Raw genomic sequence first — 25,652 nt, 5'->3', positions numbered from 1 at the left:
TTTGCTAACACATTATTTTCTCGAAGATTTCAGATTTTATACATAAAAACATGTCAAAGAGAGTTAATTATAAATTAAATATGCGTAAGCTAGTTGAGCCACAAAAACCTACTGTTTCAAAACCTATATACAGTGTAAAACAGGTTTGTTTCACATACTAGGGCCACCTAGTCGATAAGTTTAAAGCATGAGGTTAAGGTCTACTTATTAAATTTGTATTTGAACCCTAGAGCTTAAGCCTCCTCAAGCCTCTTCAAGCCAACACATAACCACTGTGCAAGGGAATCGCTTATGAAAATAGAATGTTTTATAATTTTATATTGTCAGCTTGAAATTTGAAAGCATAAAGTATAAATTCAACTTTTACTACCTCATCTGTCTTTCTAAAAATTTTTTTTTATTAATTACTAATAGTTAAATAATTGGTTATTTCTTTATCCATTGTTGTTTTGTCAGGTACAAAAAATAATTGTGACAAATTTTAGGTTCATCCAATATCAAGTGTGGTGTAAAGTATATTTACAAACTATTTATAAGACACACAGACATTGTTTTGATATAAGATTTGTAGATATTAACGAGGACACTCTGGATTAAGCTGAAACTTGGCACAATTATTCATTGACATAGACAAGACCTGAATCAATAAAAAAAAAAAGTAAGCAATTAGACAATTAATAACTGGTTATTCATTAGTTTCTTTAACTACTTCAGTATTCACTTATACGGCTAAATTTGTTGGGTTTAGTCCCCTTAAATAATTGTTATCGCTATTTCTCCCTCACGCATTCTCCGATCAACTTCATACTTTAAACAATTATTTATTTATAAACAATTATTAGTCCCTAGCGAAACATGAATTAATAAACAAAAATACTCAATAAATCAATTAATTTGGGGTAATTGTTTTTAAGTTTGATATCGAATCAGGGGAAAACGTGTACATTATTGGTAGATATAGTTTCAAGGACGATGTTCTTCCCCTTTAGATAAGTTTTTTTTTTTTTTTTATAGATTTTTTATACTTTTTTTCACTCAGAGACTGTCAGGGAACAAATATATCGCATATCTAATTAAGTGTAATAACTACGGAGGAGGCACTGGTCACTATAACTTCGCGCAAGACAAAATAGTGCACATATGTCTGCATTAAGTGTGATCGCCGTATGGTCAGGCTAGGAACAATTTGTACAAGTACTTTCCCTTGTGCTATTAGAGCATGTAATGCCAGTAATGGTTTGTATGAGTCAGACAGGAACTATAACGGCTCGGCATATTATATATCATAAATGAAGCTAAACCCTCTAATTTTCATAATAATGGCAGTAATAAGCGGTTCTTTCCCTTCGACACGCTTTTTGTATTGTTTTTTTTTCTTATGCTTGTTCATTATATAAGATAAGATCATCGTCGTGTAAAGTTAGACGTCTCTTCACGGGCTTGTTTGTGTCTTGATATTCCATAAAAGTCGTCAACATAGCTCTGAAAAACAGAATTTCGAGCATTCTGACCGAAGAAATTCGAAAGAAAAAGAATCATGTAATCAGAGACGTTGTTTTAAATACCCCTCTTCCAAAGTATTTTCATCTTAATGTATTTCGCACACAGATTGTGAGCCTCTGAGATACGGCCTCGCTTGTTTGACATACTGTTCGCCAACATGTAAAGATTCACTTTGCAATTTGGCGGGACGCTGTCTATCCTGTCCCGTGGGCAAATACGGCTCTAGCTCATGCAGCCCATGTAAGTAAGTATACAAGAATTATTTCCTATAGATATCTACTTTGTACTAAGTTCATGAAGTTGAGTCTAAGACTCTTGGAACTCTAGGGCAACGGAAAGTTGCCTCCCAGTGGCGTGGCTAGGAAGTCGCCATCATTTCGGGGCCCAGGGGGCATGACCATTTTAAGGGCACCTGCATTTTAACATTTGACATCATTACATGAGATAATGGTGTAATGTATAATATTAAATGTAATAAAAAATTCGAACACTCAAATTCTTTTCTAATTCTCCGCCTCATCCCCCACCATAGCTACGCCACTGTTGCCTCCATTTACCAGTATTGACTCAATTCTGTCTGGGAAAGCTCCTAGCACAAGTACATACTAACATTTATAAATCGTATGGTTCATATCCCAAAACCCTTGAGTTAGTAGCGAGGCCAAAGATCGAGCACACCGATTAACTTCCACCATATTCCTTTTTCTGTATAACATTAGCTGTGCAAGCGTCCGCATACTAACATTTATAAAACTTATGGTTCATATCCCAAGACGCCTGGGTTAGTAGCGAGGCCAAAGATCGAGCACACCGATTAACTTCCACCATATTCCTTTTTCTGTATAACATTAGCTGTGCAAGCGTCCGCATACTAACATTTATAAACCTTATGGTTCATATCCCAAGACGCCTGGGTTAGTAGCGAGGCCAAAGATCGAGCACACCGATTAACTTCCACCATATTCCTTTTTCTGTATAACATTAGCTGTGCAAGCGTCCGCATACTAACATTTATAAACCTTATGGTTCATATCCCAAGACGACTGGGTTAGTAGCGAGGCCAAAGACCTAGCATACCGATTAACTTCCACCATATTCCTTTTTCTGTATAACATTAGCCGTGCAAGCGTCCGCCATAAAAACGGTACCTTGGGGAGCGGTATGTGGATAGGGAAATTTTGTTTAGATTTTCTTCCATCACCGCCACTAGAATTGATTCGGTCCTTAGTACCTGGGTTCTGTTTAGCTTTCCTATTGACCTTACTGTCTCCTCTAACGACCGCTTCCATCCGAGCGCCACAATGATGCTTAGAAGCAATTCCCGGCCCTTAAATATCCGACAGTTGCCTAGAATATTCCATAATATATGACAAAGCTTCTTCTAGCAGCTTTTTAAAGTTGAGCTGTAACCTCTTGGCTTACTGTGCAAAGGAAAAATAGCGTGCTGTTCTTTTAGTTGCTCAGCACTGCCGTAGAGTTATGTTGAGCTGAAATGGTAGTAGGGTCTGCCTAAGGTGGTATAGGAAGGGGCATTCAAAGAAGATATGTCTCTGTTCTATTTATGTGAATGTTTCTGTTGTGTTGTTTTTATTTGAGAAAAGAGTATTTCTAATCACAACAAATTTCCATAAGGATCAATAAAGCAGCCTTAGTCTTAGTCTTACCTTTAGATTTAGTCTATCGAGACCATAAAGATGATGGTTTAAAATTAATGTCGCCAAATCCTAATATTCGATAAAATAGACCAATGTTTCCCAAACAGTTTTCTTAAGTGAAGACTTCGCACATTTTGAGTAATTTAGCAAAAAACTTTGCTTTTTATTCAAAGCGGTTAACTCACGTAGTGGCCTACTAGTCCAACTATTCCAGTAGTTCTTGGAACAACTATTCAGACAGTTTGGGAAACACTGAAATAGACGAATAGGTTTTGTGATTAGACTAGTGTTCATGTAAAGATAATGCCATTCGTTCTACTCACCAGCGTGTTCTCGCAACTGTTTGAATGGAAGCTATTGTTATCGCAACGGAAGCTGCATTAACGGATGTAACCGACCTTATTATGATGAAAAATGTACCTTGAGTAAGTCTTGATGTTGTCTAAAGAATCTACCACAACATTAATGTACAGACTACCACAGCTCCATAGATTGAACTACGGAGTTCTCTTGATAGTCCGTCTGTCACGAGCACTGGCGGATCCAGGGGGGGGGGGCGGTAGGGGCGATGGTATCAATCCCGCCCCCCTTACACTTTCGAGTGGGGGGGCGGTCAAATTTATTTGTAGAAATCACAGCTTGCTAACAAAATCAATTAAATATCTATATCATTAAAACTTGTTATTGATATTTAACCGATCTTTTTATTATGTCGTTCCCTGTTTGCCGATTTGAGGGGGGGGGGGGGGGGGACGAATACCTGTTCTCACCTAAACCCTTCGAGTGGGTGGGGGCGGTCCGTTTTTATGGAGAAATCATAGTTTGTGAACAAAATTAGTTGAACTTGAATTAATATATAAATTTTATATTATGTCGCTCCCTTTCTGGTATTTTGGCCGATTCGGTGGGGTGAGGGGGGGGGCGATTGCATGTACTGCCCTCCCCACTCTAGCCCTCTGAGTGCTGGGGGGGGCGGTCCTATTTTTGTGGAGAATCATAGTTTGTGAATAAAATTAGTTGAATATCTATATAATATAAACTACGTATTGATATGTGACCCATTGTATATTATGTCGTACCACACTCTAAACTCAAATTGTATCATTAGTAAATTTAAATGAAAAAGTGTTGTACCAGGTGGGAGGGGCGATACATGCAATCGTATTTCCCCCATCGGACAAATCAATATTTTTTCTTTTTGTATTATAGTTAAGAAATTACAAAATTAATAAAAATCTGTCATTAATATAATTTATATATACTATAAATTAAATTCTTATATCGAGTCGCCCCACCCCTATTCTTTAATGCCAAATGCAATCATTAGCAGAAATTATTAAAGGAGCGAGGATTAATCGTTTTCACTCTACCGTCATTCCCATTTCCAGACAGTTTTTTGTAATTTCACATGAATTTATCATAATTATTTTAAGAAAGACTTTGCATTGGAAAAGTTATAATTCAAACGAAATTTTTCAGTATAAGAGTCATGATTGAGATGAGTTCTAAACTCAAATAATGTTTTTATAGTCGTCTTTTTCCAACCTTTACTCAATCTGATATTTTCTAGCTAAAAATTTTGGGACTATAACTCACAATTTACATTACAGTTTTCTTTAATACTATTTATCGAATAAGTTTTTTTTTTCGGCGGCGATCCTCAAAGCAAAAATCTAAATACGTGGGGTATCCTATCTTTTCAAGGAACAAATCGGTTTTATTTGCAATGTATTATGGGCCTATAAATTCATATTAGAATATTTTTCAAGTACAACATTATTCGAAAGGTCCTTTTTTAATAGTATGAATAATGAGCTTTTTGTCAGGCTTCCCTCCGAACTCCATTGATGAAAAATGAGCTGTACTTGTCAGGAGAATGCGTTTCTGCAATGAAGAATGCAAGAAAACGCTTATGGCGTCGGGGCTTCGCCCCGAACTCCATTTATGAATAATGAGCTGTAGATTTCAGGAGAATGCGTTTCTGCAATGAAGAATGCAAGAAAACGATTATGGCGTCGGGGCTTCGCCCCGAACTCCACAAGAGAACCTTATAGCGCTGCCCCAGTTGTTTTGGTTTTTCGCCGAAGGTTGAGAAATGCTGCTTTTTTTATTCTCATATATATATATATATATATATATATATATATATATATATATATATATATATATATATATATATATATATATATATATGTGTGTGTGTGTGTGTGTGCTGTACGCACGTTTATGCGTAGGGTTAGGGTTTACTGGGCGTTAGGATTAGGGTTTTGAAAAATATCGCCCCCCCCCCAGTCCAAAGTTCTGGATCCGCTAGTGGTCACGAGTATGGGATAGTGTCGGATTACTGAAAAAGTCGGATTTTTATAGGTTAGCTGTACTTCGAAAATGTACCAGTGTATTTCAACAAAATTCTGTTGGTTATGAAATAAGATATTATCTTAGACTTTGAAAGGGTTTAAAAAACAAACAACAAAAGACAAAAAAAAATGTATAGATCTACTAACAAAATATAATTTCCTTTTTTTGCAAAGAGTAATAAATGACCATGTAAGCTTACCTACATTTTAAAGATAAAAGTATGGCAGTATACATTACTATCATGGATTTACTTCTGCGCCGCGTCGAAACCATGAATATGTCGGATGATGATATGCCGGACTATCAAGAGACAGCTGTGCTGCTACCACACACTAGTATCACATAAAATATAAATATATAAATATAAATATAAAATATAAAACTCTATCCACAGTCAATCACACGCCATAACCTAGGTGTGGGGTGTCTCACGCATAATCTGCTCAACGTCTTTTCCCCTTTTCTCTCGGTCTGGTGTCCTCCATAAACAGTAACGTCCATTTCTTAATTTTATCTTCCCATTACTGCTTTGTCTGCCTCTTCTTTCTTTCACTGGTACTGTTCCCTGCAGGAAAGTCCCTTCGAGTGCTGAGGATCTCACCAAATTACCGTACAGTCTTAACGTGCGTTGTTTCGTTTCACAGTGGTCAACAACTCGTCCTGTGATCCTGTCTCGGATTTCCACATTCGTAATATGGTCTTTGTATGAGAAGACTAGACTCTTTTTGTAACATCTCAGTTCCATGGCCAGGATCTTTCTATCTGTTTCTGTAGTTAGAGTCAAAGATTCTCACATCTACACCAATGTTCACGTGATCGAACAGCGCATCAATCTGAGTGCGAAGAGGTAAACTTATGTCTTTCAAAATCGATTTAAACGTCACAAGTGTTGATGTCCATTTCTAGGCGGTAATTCATTATTTTTTTTTGGGGGGGGGGATGGCTTAGCGCTTGGCTTCCAAACCTGGAGTGCTGGAGTTCAAATCTCAGTGAGGACTGGGATTTTTGAGCGTCAGAATTTTTAGCACTAAGGCATTGGGATTATTCCCTTACAGCACGGGGTCCATCTCTGTATTACTCGCTCTCGTAATTCGGAGATCTCTGTTGCTCTCGGCCTCCTCTCGGCGGCTTCTGGAAACGCTGCGAACGTCTCTGGCAGCGGCCAACGAAGACCATCCTCCGCTCGTGGTTTCAATGGCCAAACGAATTAGGTTCGTAAAGTCCACGACGTCCAGCCGAATGCCTTAGTGCATGTAGGCTTTCAAATGCTCATCACACAGTCAGCTCCCGCTTCCTCTCTTCTTGCAAGACCATCTATGTCTTTAGCAATGTTTATTTTTTTATTTATATTGAATTTTCCCATTGTTGTCATATATATATATATATTCGACATATGAGAATAAAATAAGACTGTTTCTCAATCTTCGGCGAAAAAAAAACAACAAAAAAAAACAACAGTCTTTCTCTTGCAAGCTTGGGGGTCTGGAAGAGCGCTGTAAGCATCTTCAGTGGGGTTCGGGGCGAAGCCCCGACGCCCAAAAGCGTTTTCTTGCATTTTTCTCTGCAGAAACGCATTCTTCTGACATCTACAGCTCATTATTTATCAGTGGGGTTCGGGGCCAAGCCCCGACGCCAAAAGCGTTTTCCTGCATTTTTCTCTGCAGAAACGCATTCTTCTGACATCTACAGCTCATTATTTATCAGTGGGGTTCGGGGCGAAGCCCCGACGCCAAAAGCGTTTTCTTGCATTTCTCACTGCAGAAACGCATTCTCCTGACATCTACAGCTTATTATTCATCAGTGAGGTTCGGGGCGAAGCCTCGACGCTAAAAGCGTTTTCTGGCATTCTTCACTGCAGTAACCCATTCTCCTGACCTACAGCTCATTATTCATTCTATTATAAAGTGCCTTTTGAATAATGAGAAAAATATTCTAATATGAATTTATAGTCCCTTATATAATACATTGCAAATACAACTGATTTGTTCTTTGAAAAGATTAGATACCCCACATATTTAGATTAAGGTTTTGAGGATCGCCGCCGAAAAAAAAATCGATTAATAATATTCAATAAAATTCTAGCATAAATTGTGAGTTATAGTCCTAAATTTATTTAACTAGAAAAATATGAGATAGAGTAAAGGTTGGAAAAAGTCGACTAGGAAAAGATTATCTGGCTTTTGAACTCATCTCAACCGTGACTGTTATATTGAAAAATTTCGTTTGAATTATAACTTTTCCAAAGCAAAGTTTTTCTTAAAATAGTTATGATAAATTCATCTCAAATTACACAAACTCTTTCTGGAAAGGGGAAGGGCGGTAAAATGAAAACGATTAATCCTCGCTCCTTTTTATAATTTCTGCTATTGATTGCATTTTGCATTAAAGAATAGGGGTGGGCGACACGATATAAGAATTTACTTTATAGCATATATAAATTATATTAGTGACAGATTTTTTTAAATTTTGTAATTTCTTACTATAATACAAAAAGAAAAAGTATTGATTTGTCCGATGGGGGGAAGGGGATTGCATGTATCGCACTTCCACCTGTTTATATTATATAGATATTCGACTAATTTTGTTCACATACTATGATTTCTCCATAAAAGTAGGACCGCCCCCCCCCACTCAAATGGTTTAGATGGGAAGGGCGCTGGAGGTATTCGCTCTTCCCCTTCCAATCGGCCAACGGGTGAACGAAATTATACAAAGACCGGTTAAAATACCATTAACAAGTTTTAATCATATAGATATTTAATTGATTCTGTTAACAAGCTGTGATTTCTACAAATAAATAGAACCGCCCCCCCCCCCACTCGAAAGTTTATGGTGGGGGGGGGGCGGATTGATGCCATCGCCCCCTCCCGACCCTACCAAATCGGCCAAAATACTAGAAGGGGTGGGCGAAATAATCTAAAAGTAGGTTGAAATATAAATAATTAGTATATATTATTAACATAAGTAATTAATTCCCATACAAATTGTGTGAATTCTATACTATAATTCGTCCGGCCCCCCCTTCGGGGGGTGGGGGTCGGCCGAGTGGGGGGGGGGGCGATCGCCCCTACCGCCCCCCCCCCCTGGATCCGCCAGTGACTTCTACCACACAACTACCATACTATTAGCACTCAATCCACATAATATCACACAGCTGCGACACTTTAGCGCAACTGCCACACTCTTACCACGAAACTGACACACTATTGCTATCACGATACTATCACACTTCTACCATACAATTATCTCAAAACTATCACACTATTATCATAAAAACTACCACACTAAAATACAACTACCACACTTCTATCAGGAACCTACGACAACACTACCAAACTACTATCACGAACCTACGACAACACTACCACACTTCTATCACGAACCTACGACAACACTACCAAACTACCACCACACTACTATCACATCCTATTCCTTAATTTGTTCTATTATACTGTTGTTGAGGTTTTCTTTTTAGAGTGTAACAACAAAGGATGTGATCAACGCTATGGTTGTCATGTCAACGGTACTTGTAAAAGTTGTGGCACCGGCTTTACAGGCTCAAACTGCATTGAAAGTAAGCGAAACACACTTCGTTTAGCTGAGCATAGTCCTAATGAAGGAATGATAGATCTAAATTAGAGATGTCCGAGATACGGCCAGTTGGCCATATCCGGCTCGGACGAGGGGGTATCCGGTCCACTCACTATTAGAAGAGAATAAAGGCCTAAAGGATCAAACTTCAATGAGCATTTAATAATTACATTTGCGTTCTAAATATATCATAAAACAGTGCTTCTCAAACTTTTACCGGTGGAGGAACCCACATAACATAATTTTTGTTCTCGACCCCCTTAGCCAGCTGGTTATCTGGAGGAGTGCTGGGAACACTGTGGTCAGGGAGGTTTTTAAGAATGTAATAAAAAAAAGTAGCTTAAAAAAAGTAACTATGCGTTAATTTCATGTTATATCATTTGTACCAGTTATTTTTATTGTTACATTAATATTTACACTTCTCAAAGGTCAAGGTGTGGCAGAAGTAGTGGCAGAAATAGTGCTAGAAGTAGTGGTAGAAGTAGTGGCAGAAGTAGTGGCAGAAGTAGTGGTAGAAGTAATGGCAGAAGTAGTGGTAGAAGTAGTGGTAGAAGTAGTGGTAGAAGTAGTGATAGAAGTAATGGCAGAAGTAGTGGTAGAAGTAGTGGTAGAAGTAGTGGTAGAAATAGTGGCAGAAGTAGTGGCAGAAGTAGTGGTAGAAATAGTGGCAGAAGTAGTGGCAGAAGTAGTGGCAGAAGTAGTGGCAGAAGCAGTGGTAGAAGTAGTGGAATTAGTAGTGGAAGAAGTAGTGGTAGAAGTAGTGGTAGAAGTAGTGGTAGAAGTAGTGGTAGAAGTAGTGGTAGAAGTAGTGGTAGAAGTAGTGGTAGAAGTAATGGCAGAAGTAGTGGCAGAAGTAGTGGCAGAAGTAGTGGCAGAAGTAGTGGTAGAAGTAGTGGCAGAAGTAGTGGTAGAAGTAGTGGTAGAAGTAGTGGTAGAAGTAGTGGTAGAAGTAGTGGCAGAAGTAGTGGTAGAAGTAGTGGTAGAAGTTGTGGTAGAAATAGTGGTAGAAGTAGTGGTAGAAGTAGTGGTAGAAGTAGTGGTAGAAATAGTGGTAGAAATAGTGGTAGAAGTAGTGGTAGAAGTAGTGGTAGAAGTAGTGGTAGAAATAGTTGTAGAAGTAGTGGTAGAAGTAATGGCAGAAGTAGTGGTAGAAGTAGTGGTAGAAATAGTGGCAGAAGTAGTGGAAGAAGTAATGGCAGAAGTAGTGGAAAAAGTAGTGGTAGAAATAGTGGCAGAAGTAATGGCAGAAGTAGTGGTAGAAGTAGTGGTAGAAGTAGTGGTAGAAATAGTGGCAGAAGTAGTGGCAGAAGTAGTGGTAGAAATAGTGGCAGAAGTAGTGGCAGATGTAGTGGCAGAAGTAGTGGCAGAAGTAGTGGCAGAAGTAGTGGCAGAAGCAGTGGTAGAAGTAGTGGAATTAGTAGTGGAAGAAGTAGTGGTAGAAGTAGTGGTAGAAGTAGTGGTAGAAGTAGTGGTAGAAGTAGTGGTAGAAGTAGTGGTAGAAGTAGTGGTAGAAGTAATGGCAGAAGTAGTGGCAGAAGTAGTGGCAGAAGTAGTGGCAGAAGTAGTGGTAGAAGTAGTGGCAGAAGTAGTGGTAGAAGTAGTGGTAGAAGTAGTGGTAGAAGTAGTGGTAGAAGTAGTGGCAGAAGTAGTGGTAGAAGTAGTGGTAGAAGTTGTGGTAGAAATAGTGGTAGAAGTAGTGGTAGAAGTAGTGGTAGAAGTAGTGGTAGAAATAGTGGTAGAAATAGTGGTAGAAGTAGTGGTAGAAGTAGTGGTAGAAGTAGTGGTAGAAATAGTTGTAGAAGTAGTGGTAGAAGTAATGGCAGAAGTAGTGGTAGAAGTAGTGGTAGAAATAGTGGCAGAAGTAGTGGAAGAAGTAATGGCAGAAGTAGTGGAAAAAGTAGTGGTAGAAATAGTGGCAGAAGTAATGGCAGAAGTAGTGGTAGAAGTAGTGGTAGAAGTAGTGGTAGAAATAGTGGCAGAAGTAGTGGCAGAAGTAGTGGTAGAAATAGTGGCAGAAGTAGTGGCAGATGTAGTGGCAGAAGTAGTGGCAGAAGTAGTGGCAGAAGTAGTGGCAGAAGCAGTGGTAGAAGTAGTGGAATTAGTAGTGGAAGAAGTAGTGGTAGAAGTAGTGGTAGAAGTAGTGGAAGAAGTAGTGGAAGAAGTAGTGGAATTAGTAGTGGAAGAAGTAGTGGTAGAAGTAGTGGTAGAAGTAGTGGTAGAAGTAGTGGCAGAAGTAGTGGCAGAAGTAGTGGCAGAAGTAGTGGCAGAAGTAGTGGCAGAAGCAGTGGTAGACGTATTGGCAGAAGTAGTGGTAGAAGGAGTGGTAGAACTAGTGGCAGAAGCAGTGGTAGAAGTAGTGGCAGAAGTAGTGGCAGAAGCAGTGGTAGACGTAGTGGCAGAAGTAGTGGTAGACGTAGTGGCAGAAGTAGTGGCAGAAGTAGTGGCAGAAGTAGTGGCAGAAGTAATGGTAGAAGTAGTGGTAGACGTAGTGGTAATCTTTTGAGAGATGAGAACGATTAGAATACGTATGATCATGCCGCTGATAACTTATCTCCTGGCTGCCACCTTTCACTTTATCTTTATTTGTCAATCAGTCTTTCTTGAGTACGAAAAGCCTGATATAACGTTTTTTTATTTCAATAAACTCTGACTGCAAGAAATATGCAACTTTGGTCAAGATATTAAGAACCCCGGTGGGGGGTTACAGCACTCCCCCAGACCCCCTAGATGAAAGAAAAGTTCCACTAAGGAGACTTTTGTTTTCGTCGAAGTTTGAGAAACACTGCTCAAGTTGTAAGACTTTTTGTTTTTCTCTTAATAAATATTTATGTACGCATGTATACATAAGGTTAGGCTGTACTGGGCATTAGGGTTAAGGTTTGAAAAAAAATCGCCCCCCCCACCTCAAAAGTTGTGGATCCAACTACACTTCTTCACAGTTAGGATGTAAACAATTTATCAGAACACGCAAACCATAATAACCAAACAAACCTAGGCAAATTTCGTTGCAGTATTTTTCTTCTATCTAATTCAATTTATACAAATGTTTAAAAGAGTGACAATTCTAAAATAGAACTAAATTAAAATGCTGGAAGTTATTTCCAAGAGCAAGTACAAATTAAAAGCGTTGAATATTATGAATTGCACTCTCATGCTTAAATAATGTCACCGGGCTCATACCCTGCCTGTTGCCATCCCACGTCGTACTGTGGGAGGCTAAGATAAGGTAGTGAATTATTTATAGCTCTGAAGGAACATCTGAAACATGCCAAACAAACAAAAGCCATACACCCCACGAGGTAAACTTTATATCAGTGGTTCTCAACCTTTTTAGTTTCGCGACCCCAAATAAAATTTCCCAATAGGCGGCGAACCCGTTAGCTCAATACATACAGATCAATACATTTATGCTCATTATTAAAAATTGAAAAAAAAAAGGTTATTATTTAACCTTGCGTTTATTTACTTGCCTACTGCGTATCCACAATATACATGCTGCATACTTAAGTGACAATTGGACAACTATGGCCAAGTATGGAGCACAGTCTTTGATGCAATAAGTTACAAACACGCCAATGGTTGGTGCGAAGGTTGAGCGTGTTTCTGTTCCACCATAGCTCAGTGAATGTCATCTTCAGGATCAAGTCTGCGTCTTAATTTGGACTTAATAACTAACAAGCTAGTAAACCTAGTTTCGCAAAGATTTGTTCTTGGAAATGGACGAAGAAGACGCAACACAATCTCAAACAGAACGGCATATGAAACAGTTTGAATTCCAAGTACGGTTCAGATCTGATTGTTACAGCACGTCAGCATGGACAAAAAAAAATCCAATGATGAAAAAACAAAAAATCCAAATATCGGGGGGTCTTAGGCGATCCCTTGCAATTTGTCATTCGACCCCCAAGGGGGAGGGCGTGACCAATAGGTTGAGAACCCCTACCTTATAGCAAGAATCACGCATAAAATGTAACATATACGTTAATTTCTTTTTTTTTTGCGTAATAGTCGAAAGAGTAAGCCTAGGAAGTATAACATTGTACGTTAAGACACAAAAGATATGAATATTCATATGTTTCATTTAAATGGTTTTAAAATGTGCTAATTGCTAGGCTATATAAAGGAGAAATTTTATGTTTTAAAAGAAATTAACTCCTATGGGTTTTTTTTGTTATAAAAAAAAAGGGGTCCACTTTGTTTTAGATCGAACTATATGACATGTTTACTGTCTTTTGCAGAATGCTCTGACCATTGTGGAGGTAATTCATCCTGTGACAGATTCAAAGGGTTCTGTAAGGATGGTTGCAAGGATGGATTCTATGGTTCTCAATGTGACGAACGTGAGTATAGCAAGAAAAAACAAGAAAACAAGGTTACGAAGAAAGTTTGTGTGGAAACATAAACTCCAAATCGGCTCCCCCCCCCCCCAAATAAAGGTCCGCTCAGGCAGTTAAAAAGACAGGTTTCAATATTTTTAGAAAAAATATCAGAAACTATGAGCTACAAACTATCAACAACTACAAAAAGATACAAATAGAAGAGACGTGCTCGTGTCGATAGTGTTAGCGATACAGTTGTCTAGTTCGACTAACGAATTGATACCACAGGATACGGAGATTTATTAGTGCTATTGTTATTGCTTTGATGGTCAATGCAGCAATTTGACCCCCACAATGACCTGCTAACCACAGTCAAATAACGTTAACTCAAACTCTATGGCCGCATCATCAGGTCCTCGGGGCTCGCAAAGAACTTCCTTCATGGAACAGTACCAGGAAGAAGACAATTAGGAAGTCAGAGAAAGCGATGGGTAGATAATATCAAGGTATTGGCAGGCCTGTCAGTGAATGGAATTCTATTAAATGCAAAGGAAAAAGAGGAATGAAGAAAGACCGTATGAAGGATCATGTGTGGTGCCCCAACGGTCTAACAGATAAGGGGATAGGGGAGGGTGAAGGTGAAGTTCAATGTGAACCTGGCCTAACTGATGATGTTAGTGAAGGAATATCTAATTGTTTTGTAAAGCGCTGATCTGTCATTTGAAGTCCTAACTAATAAAACTTTTCCCTTTTTTTTTTTTTAACAAAAAGATGCATATTTTACTAGTAAGCGTACAAATTAAATAGTTGCATTTTGAAGCACAGTGATTGCAAACAATTACATCGAGGCTGTCATAATATTTCAAAGCTTTTTTTTTTTCCAATAGCACGCCTTTTGCGTTTTACATATCGCATTTGTGCTGGATGTGTGGGTACTGTGGTAATGTTTGAAATATGGACAAATGCTTATTAATTGTTGCTTTAAATTGAATTCCACTTGTATGCATACTAAATAGATTTTGTACTATTTAAAAATAAAAGTAAGCTTTTTTTTTTGTTACATGTATTATTATGTAGGTTTGAGATTACATAATTTAGTAATAAGATTTTGGAAAAAAAAATTTAACAAAAAATCTAAAAATTTTTGCATCTATCTGTTAAAGATATGATACATACTCATCTCCCTTACTAAATAGTCCCGTTTATTGTTACTATTAATAGTAAATAGTTGTAAAAGTTGTATTTTTATAAAAGCTTGCATTGTTGATTTTTAAAAATTAAATGTTTTGCTTTTAGAAAAATAAAAAAAGTAGCAATTGCATCAAAACTTTGAATGGTCTAAAAAAATCATGATTTCGTATTTTCAATATCTTTTATAGTTTACGAGGTCTAAACGGGACGGACGGACGGACGGATGGACAGAAAGACCACACAAAACTAATAGCGTCTATTTCCTTTTCGGGGCCCGCTAAACATGGTTTTGAGCTAGTCGCTACCGGAAGAATAAGTTTGTGGTTGTAACTGCTGAAAAAAAAAGAGGTTAAAAGTGCAAGAAACGGAAAAATACGTTTCTGATTATAATGATTGGACGAAAAGATCGGCAGGTGCCGTTACAGTTTGGAATCATAGGCGTTGAAGCTTCGGCCAGGTTTTAAGTAGCTCTGTGTTCTGCAAGCTGCCTCATATTTACAGGCTTCTGAAATTTTCCCGAGGCTCGAATACCAACGTTGTTTTCCCACGTTGGGGTAGTGGCTGAAAGGCAGCAGATGTTTAGATGTCAAATTTTTTTTTGTTTTCTCAATGGTTACCCAGACAGGACTAATGAACCCTTCCTTTCCGAGACTTACTGGCTTAGACATCAGTTGCTTGCCCTTGTGGTCACGCGTGAAGACCAGGAGTTCAACTGAGTGGGGGAGGCTAAATAAGACGTGTCATTGAATATAGTTCGTACTTCCAGTATATTAAGACACATTTATGGTCATGTCTTCGATTCCGAAGTTAAAGAATGAGCATCGTGTTGGACATGACTACACAAACCCAGTTGCGAACTCTATATTGTGCAACATTTGATGCAGACAAAAGCTTCTTCCGACTGGAAAAAAAAAGGGGGGGAGGGGTGTCTATAAACTAATAAAATTAGTTAACCAATAGTGAAATAAAAACAAGAATAACATAAAAAATACTTTTTAAAAAAGCTTATATTAAGTGTATTTGTATTTATTACTTTATGTCAGTTATGTTTGATCGACCTTTACATTAAAAATCTGTGCAATTAGAAATATTTTTATCAATTGTTGTATTTTTTGGTTTGTTTGTTTAGTTTATAGCTTACCAACTACTTGCCTGGACCAATGGACCTCATTCACCAATCGTAAGCAAACAACATTTTGCCACGTGATTCTCTATCTCTTCTATACAAATTACGTAACCCATGAAGACTGTCACGTGATACGTTTTTTACATTGTTTTTTTTATGTTATCACGTGGCTAAATGTTGTTTGTTTACGATTGGTGAATGCGGTTCATTGTCAAAGGGTGAAGAAATGGGCATCTTTATGAATCTTTACATGATCCTTTCTTAAATGCATTTTAAAAAATTTCACTCAAGGCTTAAGATCCCACAAGGGAACTTATTCAACTAATAGCACCACATCTGTCAAACACGACTACTCCCCCTTGTTAAAGATACCAAACAGAATAATTATTTACCAAAAGTTTATTAACTAATTGGTTAATTTTAAAATGTTTTTTTTTTTGTGTGTTTTCGGGTAAAAGAAATAAGTGTGCAAACTGTCAGCTTTATCCGAGGTTGGGTTTGTGAGATAAAGAACTTAAGTGTCCCTGTTTAGTATGTAAAATAGTATAGTATCAAGTAGAAGCGAAGTTAGGTAGTGACTATTCACTATTTATGTAGTGTAGATGGTTTAAGCTATGATATCCAGTAAATTGTCATTTGTATTAATAATAATTGAATATGTATGTATATTCTCCTATATTGGGTTGTTTCTGGCTTGGGGTGTGAAGTGCTGTGTGTGCAGCGGGCGAAAGTTAAGCTCTTTACGACCCATTCCTGGACTAGTCTCTGACAGAATATAATAGGTTACAAAAAAAAAAATTAAAAATCCGTTCTCGTTGGTGACCTTTAACCCCATTTATCACGTGACCGTTGTTTTAGATTGAATTACACTAGATCAGTGGTTCCCAAACTTTTTTGTCTCGTAGACCCCTTGCCATGTTTTCCATTCTTCGGTAGACCCCCCTGCATTTTTCGGAAAATTCTTCAACTTCATTTGAGTTTTTCTCACTTATTTCTAGGCCATTCATTGATGAAATTCACATTAAAATGAAGCAAAATAAGATTTAATATGCATTATAGGAATTGACTAAAAAAAAAAAAAGAAAAAACGCCTATTGCAGTATTTCCCAAAGTTCGATTATTATTTTCAACAATTATTCTATTTTTTAAGGGGGGGGGGGAGAGAAAAGGGTACTTAGATTTACGAAAATTATTGAAGGGGTACGCATATTTGGTATATGTTGGAAGTTTGGGAAACACTGGCCTATTGGATAGCAAGTTTGTGTAAACTTTCAACATTAGGGTTCAATTTAGTTAGATTTAATCTATCATAACTTCTCGATTAGATGATGTTGGTTTTAAATTTGAAAATTTGGAAAAACTCATCCCATATATTGTATGCTTCATAACTTAAACCTGACAAGAAACATTGAGATAATGCCTTCGTTTTGATCAAATTTAGGTGATCGACTTGTAGCGTAAGTTACCCTCATTAAATTTATGAAATAAGTCTGTTAAAATTGGATTTTTAGCACCCAAGAACTCAGAAATAAATATTGTCAAACATAAGCCTTTCGACAACTATCATACTTCATTGCGAAGGAGCAATTGATCAAAGTTTCAGGCAATGAGCAGTTCTTTATGGATGTCTTAATTCATAACAAAAAGAAAACGTGATAATAATAACCCAATATTATCAGGCAAGGTTAACTAGTCCAGTCTTTTTTTTTTTAGAAGTATGTCTTTTGCAAGTAATTACATAAGAACCTTCCAGTGTCCTAACTCCTCTTACCATTACACCTTTGAACTGTATTGTTTAGAGAAATGTTTTTATTATGATATCAGATGTGTGTGGCTTTTAATAGTGCAGTTTTCTGGAGTTTGATATAGGCCTAAGAAAAAATATTGTAAGACACTCACAAACCGCTTTTCTTTTAGGATCTTTAATCAAACATTTTTTTCTACTGTTCTGAACTAAAAGTGTTGAAAGTAGGCTATTTCAAACCTCAATCTATTTTATCATGTTGTCATTGTCTCAAATGGTGTTCCAGGTTAGATAGTTTCATTGTAACTTAGCTTAAAACTTTGTTACAAAAAAAGCAACACATGAAATGGCTTGTTCGACGAATACAGACAAAATGTCTAGTAACCAACACTTTCATTTCTACAGTTCTTTTTAACTAGGCCATGTACAGTGTTACTTTCATGTAGACAAAATTACAATGTTTAAAATAAGATGTCAAAATTTTAAAAATTTTTTAAAATTTATTAGACTAACAGTGTTACAATTGAAAGGATTAACTATGGTGAAATCATTAATGGGAAATGAAATATAAAGTCTCGATATGCTTAAATGAGATCCACTCTCGTAGACCCCCATTTACAGGTCATGGACCCCCAATTTATTTTTTCACTTCCGTAGACCCCTTGGCAGTCCTCGTAGACCCCTGGGGGTCTATATAGACCACTTTGGGAATCACTGCACTAGATTGATGTGAGGGTAAAAGTATCGTTATATGTATTTTTGTTATGTTTGACCAACTATAACATTGTAGTATCTGCTTATATTCGATCAGAGTGTAACGACCGGTGCGGTGGAACACTTCGATGTGATTTTGTAAGTGGCGTTTGCCTTGATGGGTGCAAAGAAGGGTACTACGGGGAGAACTGTTTGAATGGTGAGTAGGAGCGACTCGGTCATACAAAATTAGTCATTCACACTGAGTCGTTCACACTTGATAATGTTGTCATTTAACTCTTTCTCTCCTAACTGACGATACCAACTTAGATTTCACCAGAATGTGGTAAACAATTACGGAGAGAAAGAGTTAAATGTATTTTTAATCGTTAGTCATTCACACTTAAGTTATTCAGGCTTAGTCGTTCACACTTGATAATAATTCATTCACACTTAAGTTATTCAGGCTTAAGTCGTTCACACTTGATAATAAGTCATTCACACTTAAGTTATTCAGGCTTAAGTCGTTCACACTTGATAATGTTGTCATTTAACTCTTTCTCTCCTAACTGATGATACCAACGTTGATTTCACCAGAATGTGGTAAACAATTACGGAGAGAAAGAGTTAAATGTATTTTAATCGTTAGTCATTCACACTTAAGTTATTCAGGCTTAGTCGTTCACACTTGATAATAAGTCATTCACACTAAAGTTATTCAGGCTTAAGTCGTTCACACTTGATAATAAGTCATTCACACTTAAGTTATTCAATTCTAGTCCTTCAAGATTCATAGTTCCATCTAAGTGTGTACTTCCGTCTCGGATGAGTCAACGTTTTGTTTCGTCTTGAGACGGGGCCGAATCTGGAGTGACTGATCAAGCCAATTCTGGAGCTGCAGATCTTGCCTCAGTAGGCATCTAGGGGCTAGCTGATACGGCAGCTTTCGTTTTTTTTTCTCTTGACTAAGGCAGCTTTCGTTTTTTTTTCTCTTGACTAAGTCAGCTGCGTTTTTTTTTCTCTTGACTAAGTCAGCTGCGTTTTTTTTCTCTTGACTAAGTCAGCTGCGTTTTTTTTTCTCTTGACTAAGTCAGCTGCGTTTTTTTTCTCTTGACTAAGTCAGCTGCGTTTTTTTTCTCTTGACTAAGTCAGCTGCGTTTTTTTTTTCTCTTGACTAAGTCAGCTGCGTTTTTTTTCTCTTGACTAAGTCAGCTGCTTTTTTTTTCTCTTGACTAAGTCAGCTGCGTTTTTTTTCTCTTGACTAAGTCAGCTGCGTTTTTTTTCTCTTGACTAAGTCAGCTGCGTTTTTTTTTTCTCTTGACTAAGTCAGCTGCGTTTTTTTTTTCTCTTGACTAAGTCAGCTGCGTTTTTTTTCTCTTGACTAAGTCAGCTGCGTTTTTTTTCTCTTGACTAAGTCAGCTGCGTTTTTTTTTTTGCTCTCGGCGAGGTTCGTAGCAGCACGCACAGTTTGTCGCTATGTTGTCCGGTCTTGGGCTATCCTCCTCCGACATACGTTCGTTGATGACAGAGGTTCTCATGTCTCGCCAGCAGACCTCTATGTAGGTTAGTCTTGGGCGGCCCTTGGGCCAGACTCCATCCATAAGCTCAGCATACAGGATGTCTTCAGGGATTCTTCCATCTGGCATGTGGGTTACATGTTGAAGCCATCGTAGTCTTCTGTGTGTATCTATCTATCTATCTATCTATCTATCTAGCTATCTATCTATCTAGCTATCTATCTCTATATATCTATAATGTTTATCTATCTATCTATCTATCTATCTATCTATCTATCTATCTATCTATCCATCTATATATCTATCTCTATATATCTATAATGTTTATCTATCTATCTATCTATCTATCTATCCATCTATATATCTATCTCTATATCTATCTCTATATATCTATCTCTATATATCTATAATGTTTATCTATCTATCTATCTATCTATCTATCTCTCTCTATATATATATATGTGTGTGTGTGTGTGTGTGTGTATGTATGTATGTTTTATTATTTTTTTATTTTTTGGCTCTTCTGTCTTGTTATTTTATTATAAAATCATATCAGAAGATGCCGAATTTAACATTTAACCAACTAACGTATTGTCCAATGTTTTATAGTAGATTTCAATACTTAGGTATTTGTTGTTTCTTTCTGAACGTGCAGCTGACATACATAGTCGCCACTATTGTTAGAGTTTAAACTGCTGCTAACTACGCTCAATGAAGATAAATAATATTCAATCTCTTACAGTCTGTTCAAGCCGCTGTGGAGGTATCAAAGCCTGCAATTATAGCACAGGAGATTGTATCTACGGCTGTATTAAAGGTTTTTACGGAGACAAATGTCATCTAAGTAAGTCCACTGTATATATATATATTAGATACTTTCACGATAAACTAAACAAGGTCAAGGAAGCTAAATTTAAACATCAAAATAAACTCTATAAATGGAAGAGTTACACAAATATATATTATGCAGTTGGTATAGAGTCACATAGGTGTGACTGGCAACACTATTGCAGACTCCTTGGCCCACCAGCGAGGGCAAATTCCACCTACCGAACAGGCTGTAAGTTTCCATCATGCTCTGGCTATAAAATAATAAAAAAAAACAGATGGAAAAAGTGATTTGAGTGCTAGGACAAGTCCCAAAAAGCCCGTGTAGTCTGGGAGCGCATGAGGCGCCCTGACCGCACTTCTCCGTGGTGGTGGCTGTTCAGGCCTGCGCAAGCTATTGTAGCATAGTGCAGGACAGGCAACTGTCCTGTTGTCTCATATTTCTCACTTCTATGGCCAAATTTCGATTCACTGTGTCCCCGCTGCGGGAAAGAAGATCAAACCGTGCCTCTTTTTCTGTTTGACTGCCCCAGACTTGCTGATCTCCGTCTCGACCGGTCTGGGAAACCAAAAATTCTCGACCTTTATGGTGACATGTTTGCGCTACGCAAGACAGCAGGGTTTCTGTCCAGGGCTTTTGCAAAAGAGAAAATTTGAGCCTCTCAATCCTCACTCAAATGGAGTTTGATGATAATGATGATGATGATACCATTATTGTTTATTACAAAATAGTGTGCACAAATAATTACATATCTATATGAAAACAAAAAAATTTCTGAAAGGGGAACTTTCTATCCCACTTAATTCATGTTTATTTCATTGATCTTATTTATGAAAAACGCATGTGCATTGTTGAAGAAATCTGTAAAGTCAATTGATTTAAAATAATGTGTTTTTTTTTTCTTTTTTTTTTTTTTTTTGCTTTCATCTAGCTATTTTTTTTTTTTTTTTGCTTCTGAGTGTCAGCTCTTTAGCTTCTGAGTTGTCAGCTCTTTAGCTTCTGAGTTGTCAGCTCTTTCGTTTCTGAGTTGTCAGCTCTTTTGCTTCTGAGTTGCGAGCTCTATCGCAGTGTGTTCTATCATCTAACCCTAACGCCTAGCGTCTTGGAGAGGAATTGAGCCTGTATACAAAATGTCATGCGAATTCGTACGACACTTGATGAGATCTCTTGATCAATAAGTCATATAATATTTACTATAGTAGCACTCCTTACCATTCAACAGTTTTTCTGGGTCATACACCTGTCTCATATGGGGGACGACTACATGCCAAAGGATGTAGTTTTTTTTTGTCGGCGAACTAAAAGGAGAACGGAGCAAATGGTGTCCCACCCGCAGGCTCTATAACAGTCTATAAAGATCAACTCATGCGCCACTTTGGCCTAAAAGAGAACAACTGCTACAAGCGGATGACCTCTGAAAGAGATAGCAGGGAAGGTTATGAAGGTCGCGCGACATATATTTGAGACCCAACGTATGACCCTTGCCGACGACAGGTGAAGAAGGCGAAAAGAAAGTAGACTCCTGACGGACAAAGGCTTTGCCTGGATTAATAATAATAGGCCAAATAAATAATAATAATAATAATAAGGCTTGTCTTAGAGTCCGAAGATGAACGAGGAATGCAGTATTTCCCCTTGTCTGGATTAGATGTCACAACATATGCAGGTCGAGGTTTGTTTGGTCATGTTAATTTTTCTGTTTATATTTTCAGAATGCCATTTAAATTGCAAAGACGGCTGCGATGTAAACACAGCAGAATGCAACCATGGTTGTCTTTCTGGACTGACAGGCCGAAACTGCACCAAAAGTAGGTATTTTAATTCATTTTATTTACTCAGAACAGGCCGTTTTGACTAGGCGGTGATTTTGGAACGGTCTATTTGGCGACGGGTCTTTTGGTCAGCGCCGTATTCAGACTTTAAAAAATTCTAAACTATTTGAGATATATTTCCCTTTTTGGTCCGCTTAATAAGTCCAGATATTATACGTCCATTCAAATTGTTTCTTGTTGGGCCCAAACCTAAACTCTGTATATTTGTTGTCTCTAATTCATCGACAAGCGAGAGTGGGGCGAAATAAATAGCTTCACCTGTCAGCAATCGGCGTCTTCTTAGTGGTGCTCTCTTTCCTTTCACAGTATGGGTGCTGAACAGAAAGCAAGTTTGGCTTCATTAACGCTTTTACTAAAGTTGTCTGCCTTCAGTCATGGGCGTCTGATGGCAGGACCATATTACAAATAACAAAAAAAAGTAAAGTTCCCCTATCAGACCTTGCGATATTTACAAATAGCGATCTTCTTACAACGGCTGGTATGGAGATATATGCGGCTGGAAGATGGATGCCCACTCAGAAGTCTGGTCGACAACTTGGAGGGTAGGAGACGCCTCAAAAACCGGCCTTGTTTCATGCATGTGGCACGCGGGTTGGTCAGAGAGGCGAATCTGCCGGTGGAGCGGGCTGCTCTATCCCCGTCCGGTTCTATCTTCCCGATGGAGGCTCTCGGCATGCCGACGATACGGAAGAGCCTACTTGACCCAGAGGTGACGAAGCAGAGTCCAACCACACGGCTACTACAAGCAGCCAGAGAGACTATCGCATCATATCCAGCCGGAGTAACCACCATCTACACAGACGGTTCTGTGAGGACGCTCGAGGGAACTGTGAAAGCTGGGTACGGTGCGGTAGTTCGACTCTCTGGCAATCCCGAAAGTGACGAGCTCAGTGGATCCTGTCAGCAGAAAAGCAGCCTCGAGGATGAACTCGAAGCAATGTTCCAAGCACTGGACTGGGTGGCTACGATGATACGTAACGGGACTGCGTCAGCGCACGACATAGTTCTTTTCACGGACTCGGTGGCCGCACTGGAGGCCATAGAACGGCTGGATGAAGGTGCTAGAAGGGTATGGGACGTCCTAACGGTCGGAGGGCGTCTCCTACGATTCGGCGTGAACGTTACTTTGCAATGGGTGCCCGCCCATTGTGGGGTGGTCAGCCACGATTTGGCTGACCAGCTCGCGAAAACCGCGGTCGCAACGGCGCTCGAAAATGATGAACCGTACTCATATGAAAGTGTACGATCCCTAGTCAACCAGCGTATGTTGACACTTTGGCACGACGGCTGGGATTCTTCGGACAAGGGGCGTGAGCTTTATTGGGCAATGAGGAGACCAGACAGAAGGGATGCATGGTGGCAACTTAATCGTGCGGAACAGGCAGTCCTAGCCCAGTTCCCTGTCGGCCATTGTCCAATTGGTGCTTACCTCGGACGATGGAAGGAGAACTACGACACACGGTGTCGCCATTGCATGGAGGACGACGAAACAGTAGACCACATTCTTTATGAATGCAGAGTTCTGCACGAAGGACGATTGGGACAAGGTATAGATAGAGAGAATACTGGTTCATGTACGACACAAGGGTTGTCCTTGTACGGGGATAAGGCAACCTTAAGACTCACTGCTCGCTTCCTCTCACGTGCTCTAAGGGAGTAATTCTCAGCATGTTTTTCGTTGTCAATGGGGTTTCTGACTCGGTATGGAGAATGTCAAGATAGTGCTAATTATATAATAGCTACGACGGGCATGGCTGATGGCGAACTGATGTTGTGTCGGAAACGCAGCCGCTCCAGGAGCTGGAGCCTAGGAGCGTCTAAATAGGCATTATGTCTTTACAAATAATATCAAGTAAAACACATGTTAATATATTTAAGAGCTTCAGTGGGTCAGATACGTTAGAATGGCGTATTGCTCAGCATAAACAAGAAGCTGGTTGCGAGTTCCAAAATAACGAAAAGTACTTCTGTAAGAAGATGCGAGATTCGCAGTTGTTTTCGTCCGATAACTTCGTTTTACGCTAGAAGTACATTTGTTGTTGCTTACTGGTCACTGCCTTTAGACTACTATAGATGACATCAGGGTATTGCTGGGATACACTCCCCTTGAGGGATGCTACAGAAAGTATATTGAATCATCTAAGTACATCTTTTAGAGTATATAGGTTATTAGAGACGAGTATGCAACTTTTTTTTTTTGTCAATACTTTGTAAAGAAAACATTACAAAACGACTCCAGGTGAAGTGTTGTATCTCGACTCTTTTACCTAAGATTGGACTAATTTCTGTCATAATTTTTTTTCCGATAATTACTCTTACTTCTAATTTTTTTTTCTTGTTTTTTTTTTATCACTATGAATAGCTTTTTAAAAACCTAAATGTCATATCCATATTTGTGTTTCCAAAGCTTAATATCAACTCACTGTAAATGTCTATATGTTTCTTCCACTCGCCTTCTCGGATGAAGTTGACACTTTGCTCAGTTAGCACTTGTTCCTTTCACCACAAGGATCAATTAAAAAAAAACTGATTCATTATTATAACAATAAGTCGTTATTAATTATTTTGTTTTAAAAGGAGATAGCACTAGCTAAGGGGAGATAAGCCTTTTGGTTGCTTAAATTAGTCGCGAACCATTAGTGTTGTTAGTCATTTATCACTTTGTAAACAGTTGGACCTATAGACAGATGGACTTAATGTACTAAGTCTGATGAAACTCAAAGCTTATAGGCTACATCTATTGTGCTTAAGCGTTAGTCATTGTGTAGTAAAAAAACAACAACAACTATCTAGATTCATCCGTCCATCCTATCGGCATTGCAGCCCATTGAGTGTCCTGACCTGGTTCAGCACATCTTTCCATTCCGATCTATCCTGGGCTTTACAGTCCTCTCCGTGCCCGGTCCTTTAGCTGTTGTAGAACTGCCTCTACGTCATCAAGCCACTGTACTACTGGTCTGACTTTGAGGCGCCTGCATGCTAGACATCTTATCATTGAAAGTAAAATCGATTAACAAAGTTTGTTTTTTTACTGGTAGGATGTTCAGAAAAATGTGGCGGAGTAGCCGAATGCGATCAGAGCACAGAAATCTGCGTGGTCTGCAAGGCAGGATATTACGGCCCTGATTGTTTGACAAGTACGTCTTATGTATGTATCATAACATATCCATTTATATATGTAGAAATATATGTGTTTACGATTGAAAGTATGTATATATCATAGTATATGTATACATTATAATGAGCAGACACACAAATATATACACATAAACATATATATATATATGTCAGTGT

General features: G+C 38.4%; 1 protein-coding gene across 1 annotated transcript in view; it reads left to right on the top strand.

The window, feature by feature from the left end:
* Nucleotides 1-25,652, top strand: part of LOC106061399 (multiple epidermal growth factor-like domains protein 6) — a 53,004-nt gene that overhangs the window by 12,651 nt on the left and 14,701 nt on the right. Inside the window, exons 8-15 of the mRNA XM_056013636.1 lie at nt 1,609-1,743; nt 3,485-3,583; nt 8,992-9,090; nt 13,346-13,447; nt 18,299-18,400; nt 20,440-20,541; nt 22,239-22,334; nt 25,397-25,495. Coding sequence (XP_055869611.1) covers nt 1,609-1,743; nt 3,485-3,583; nt 8,992-9,090; nt 13,346-13,447; nt 18,299-18,400; nt 20,440-20,541; nt 22,239-22,334; nt 25,397-25,495 — 834 coding nt within the window. The remainder of the gene's footprint in view (nt 1-1,608; nt 1,744-3,484; nt 3,584-8,991; nt 9,091-13,345; nt 13,448-18,298; nt 18,401-20,439; nt 20,542-22,238; nt 22,335-25,396; nt 25,496-25,652) is intronic.

This window comes from Biomphalaria glabrata, chromosome 16, assembly GCF_947242115.1.
Source record: "Biomphalaria glabrata chromosome 16, xgBioGlab47.1, whole genome shotgun sequence".
In the NCBI taxonomy this organism is placed as follows: Eukaryota; Metazoa; Mollusca; class Gastropoda; family Planorbidae; genus Biomphalaria; species Biomphalaria glabrata.
Note: the sequence above shows the minus strand (reverse complement) of the source record. Positions and strands in the feature narration are given on the sequence as shown.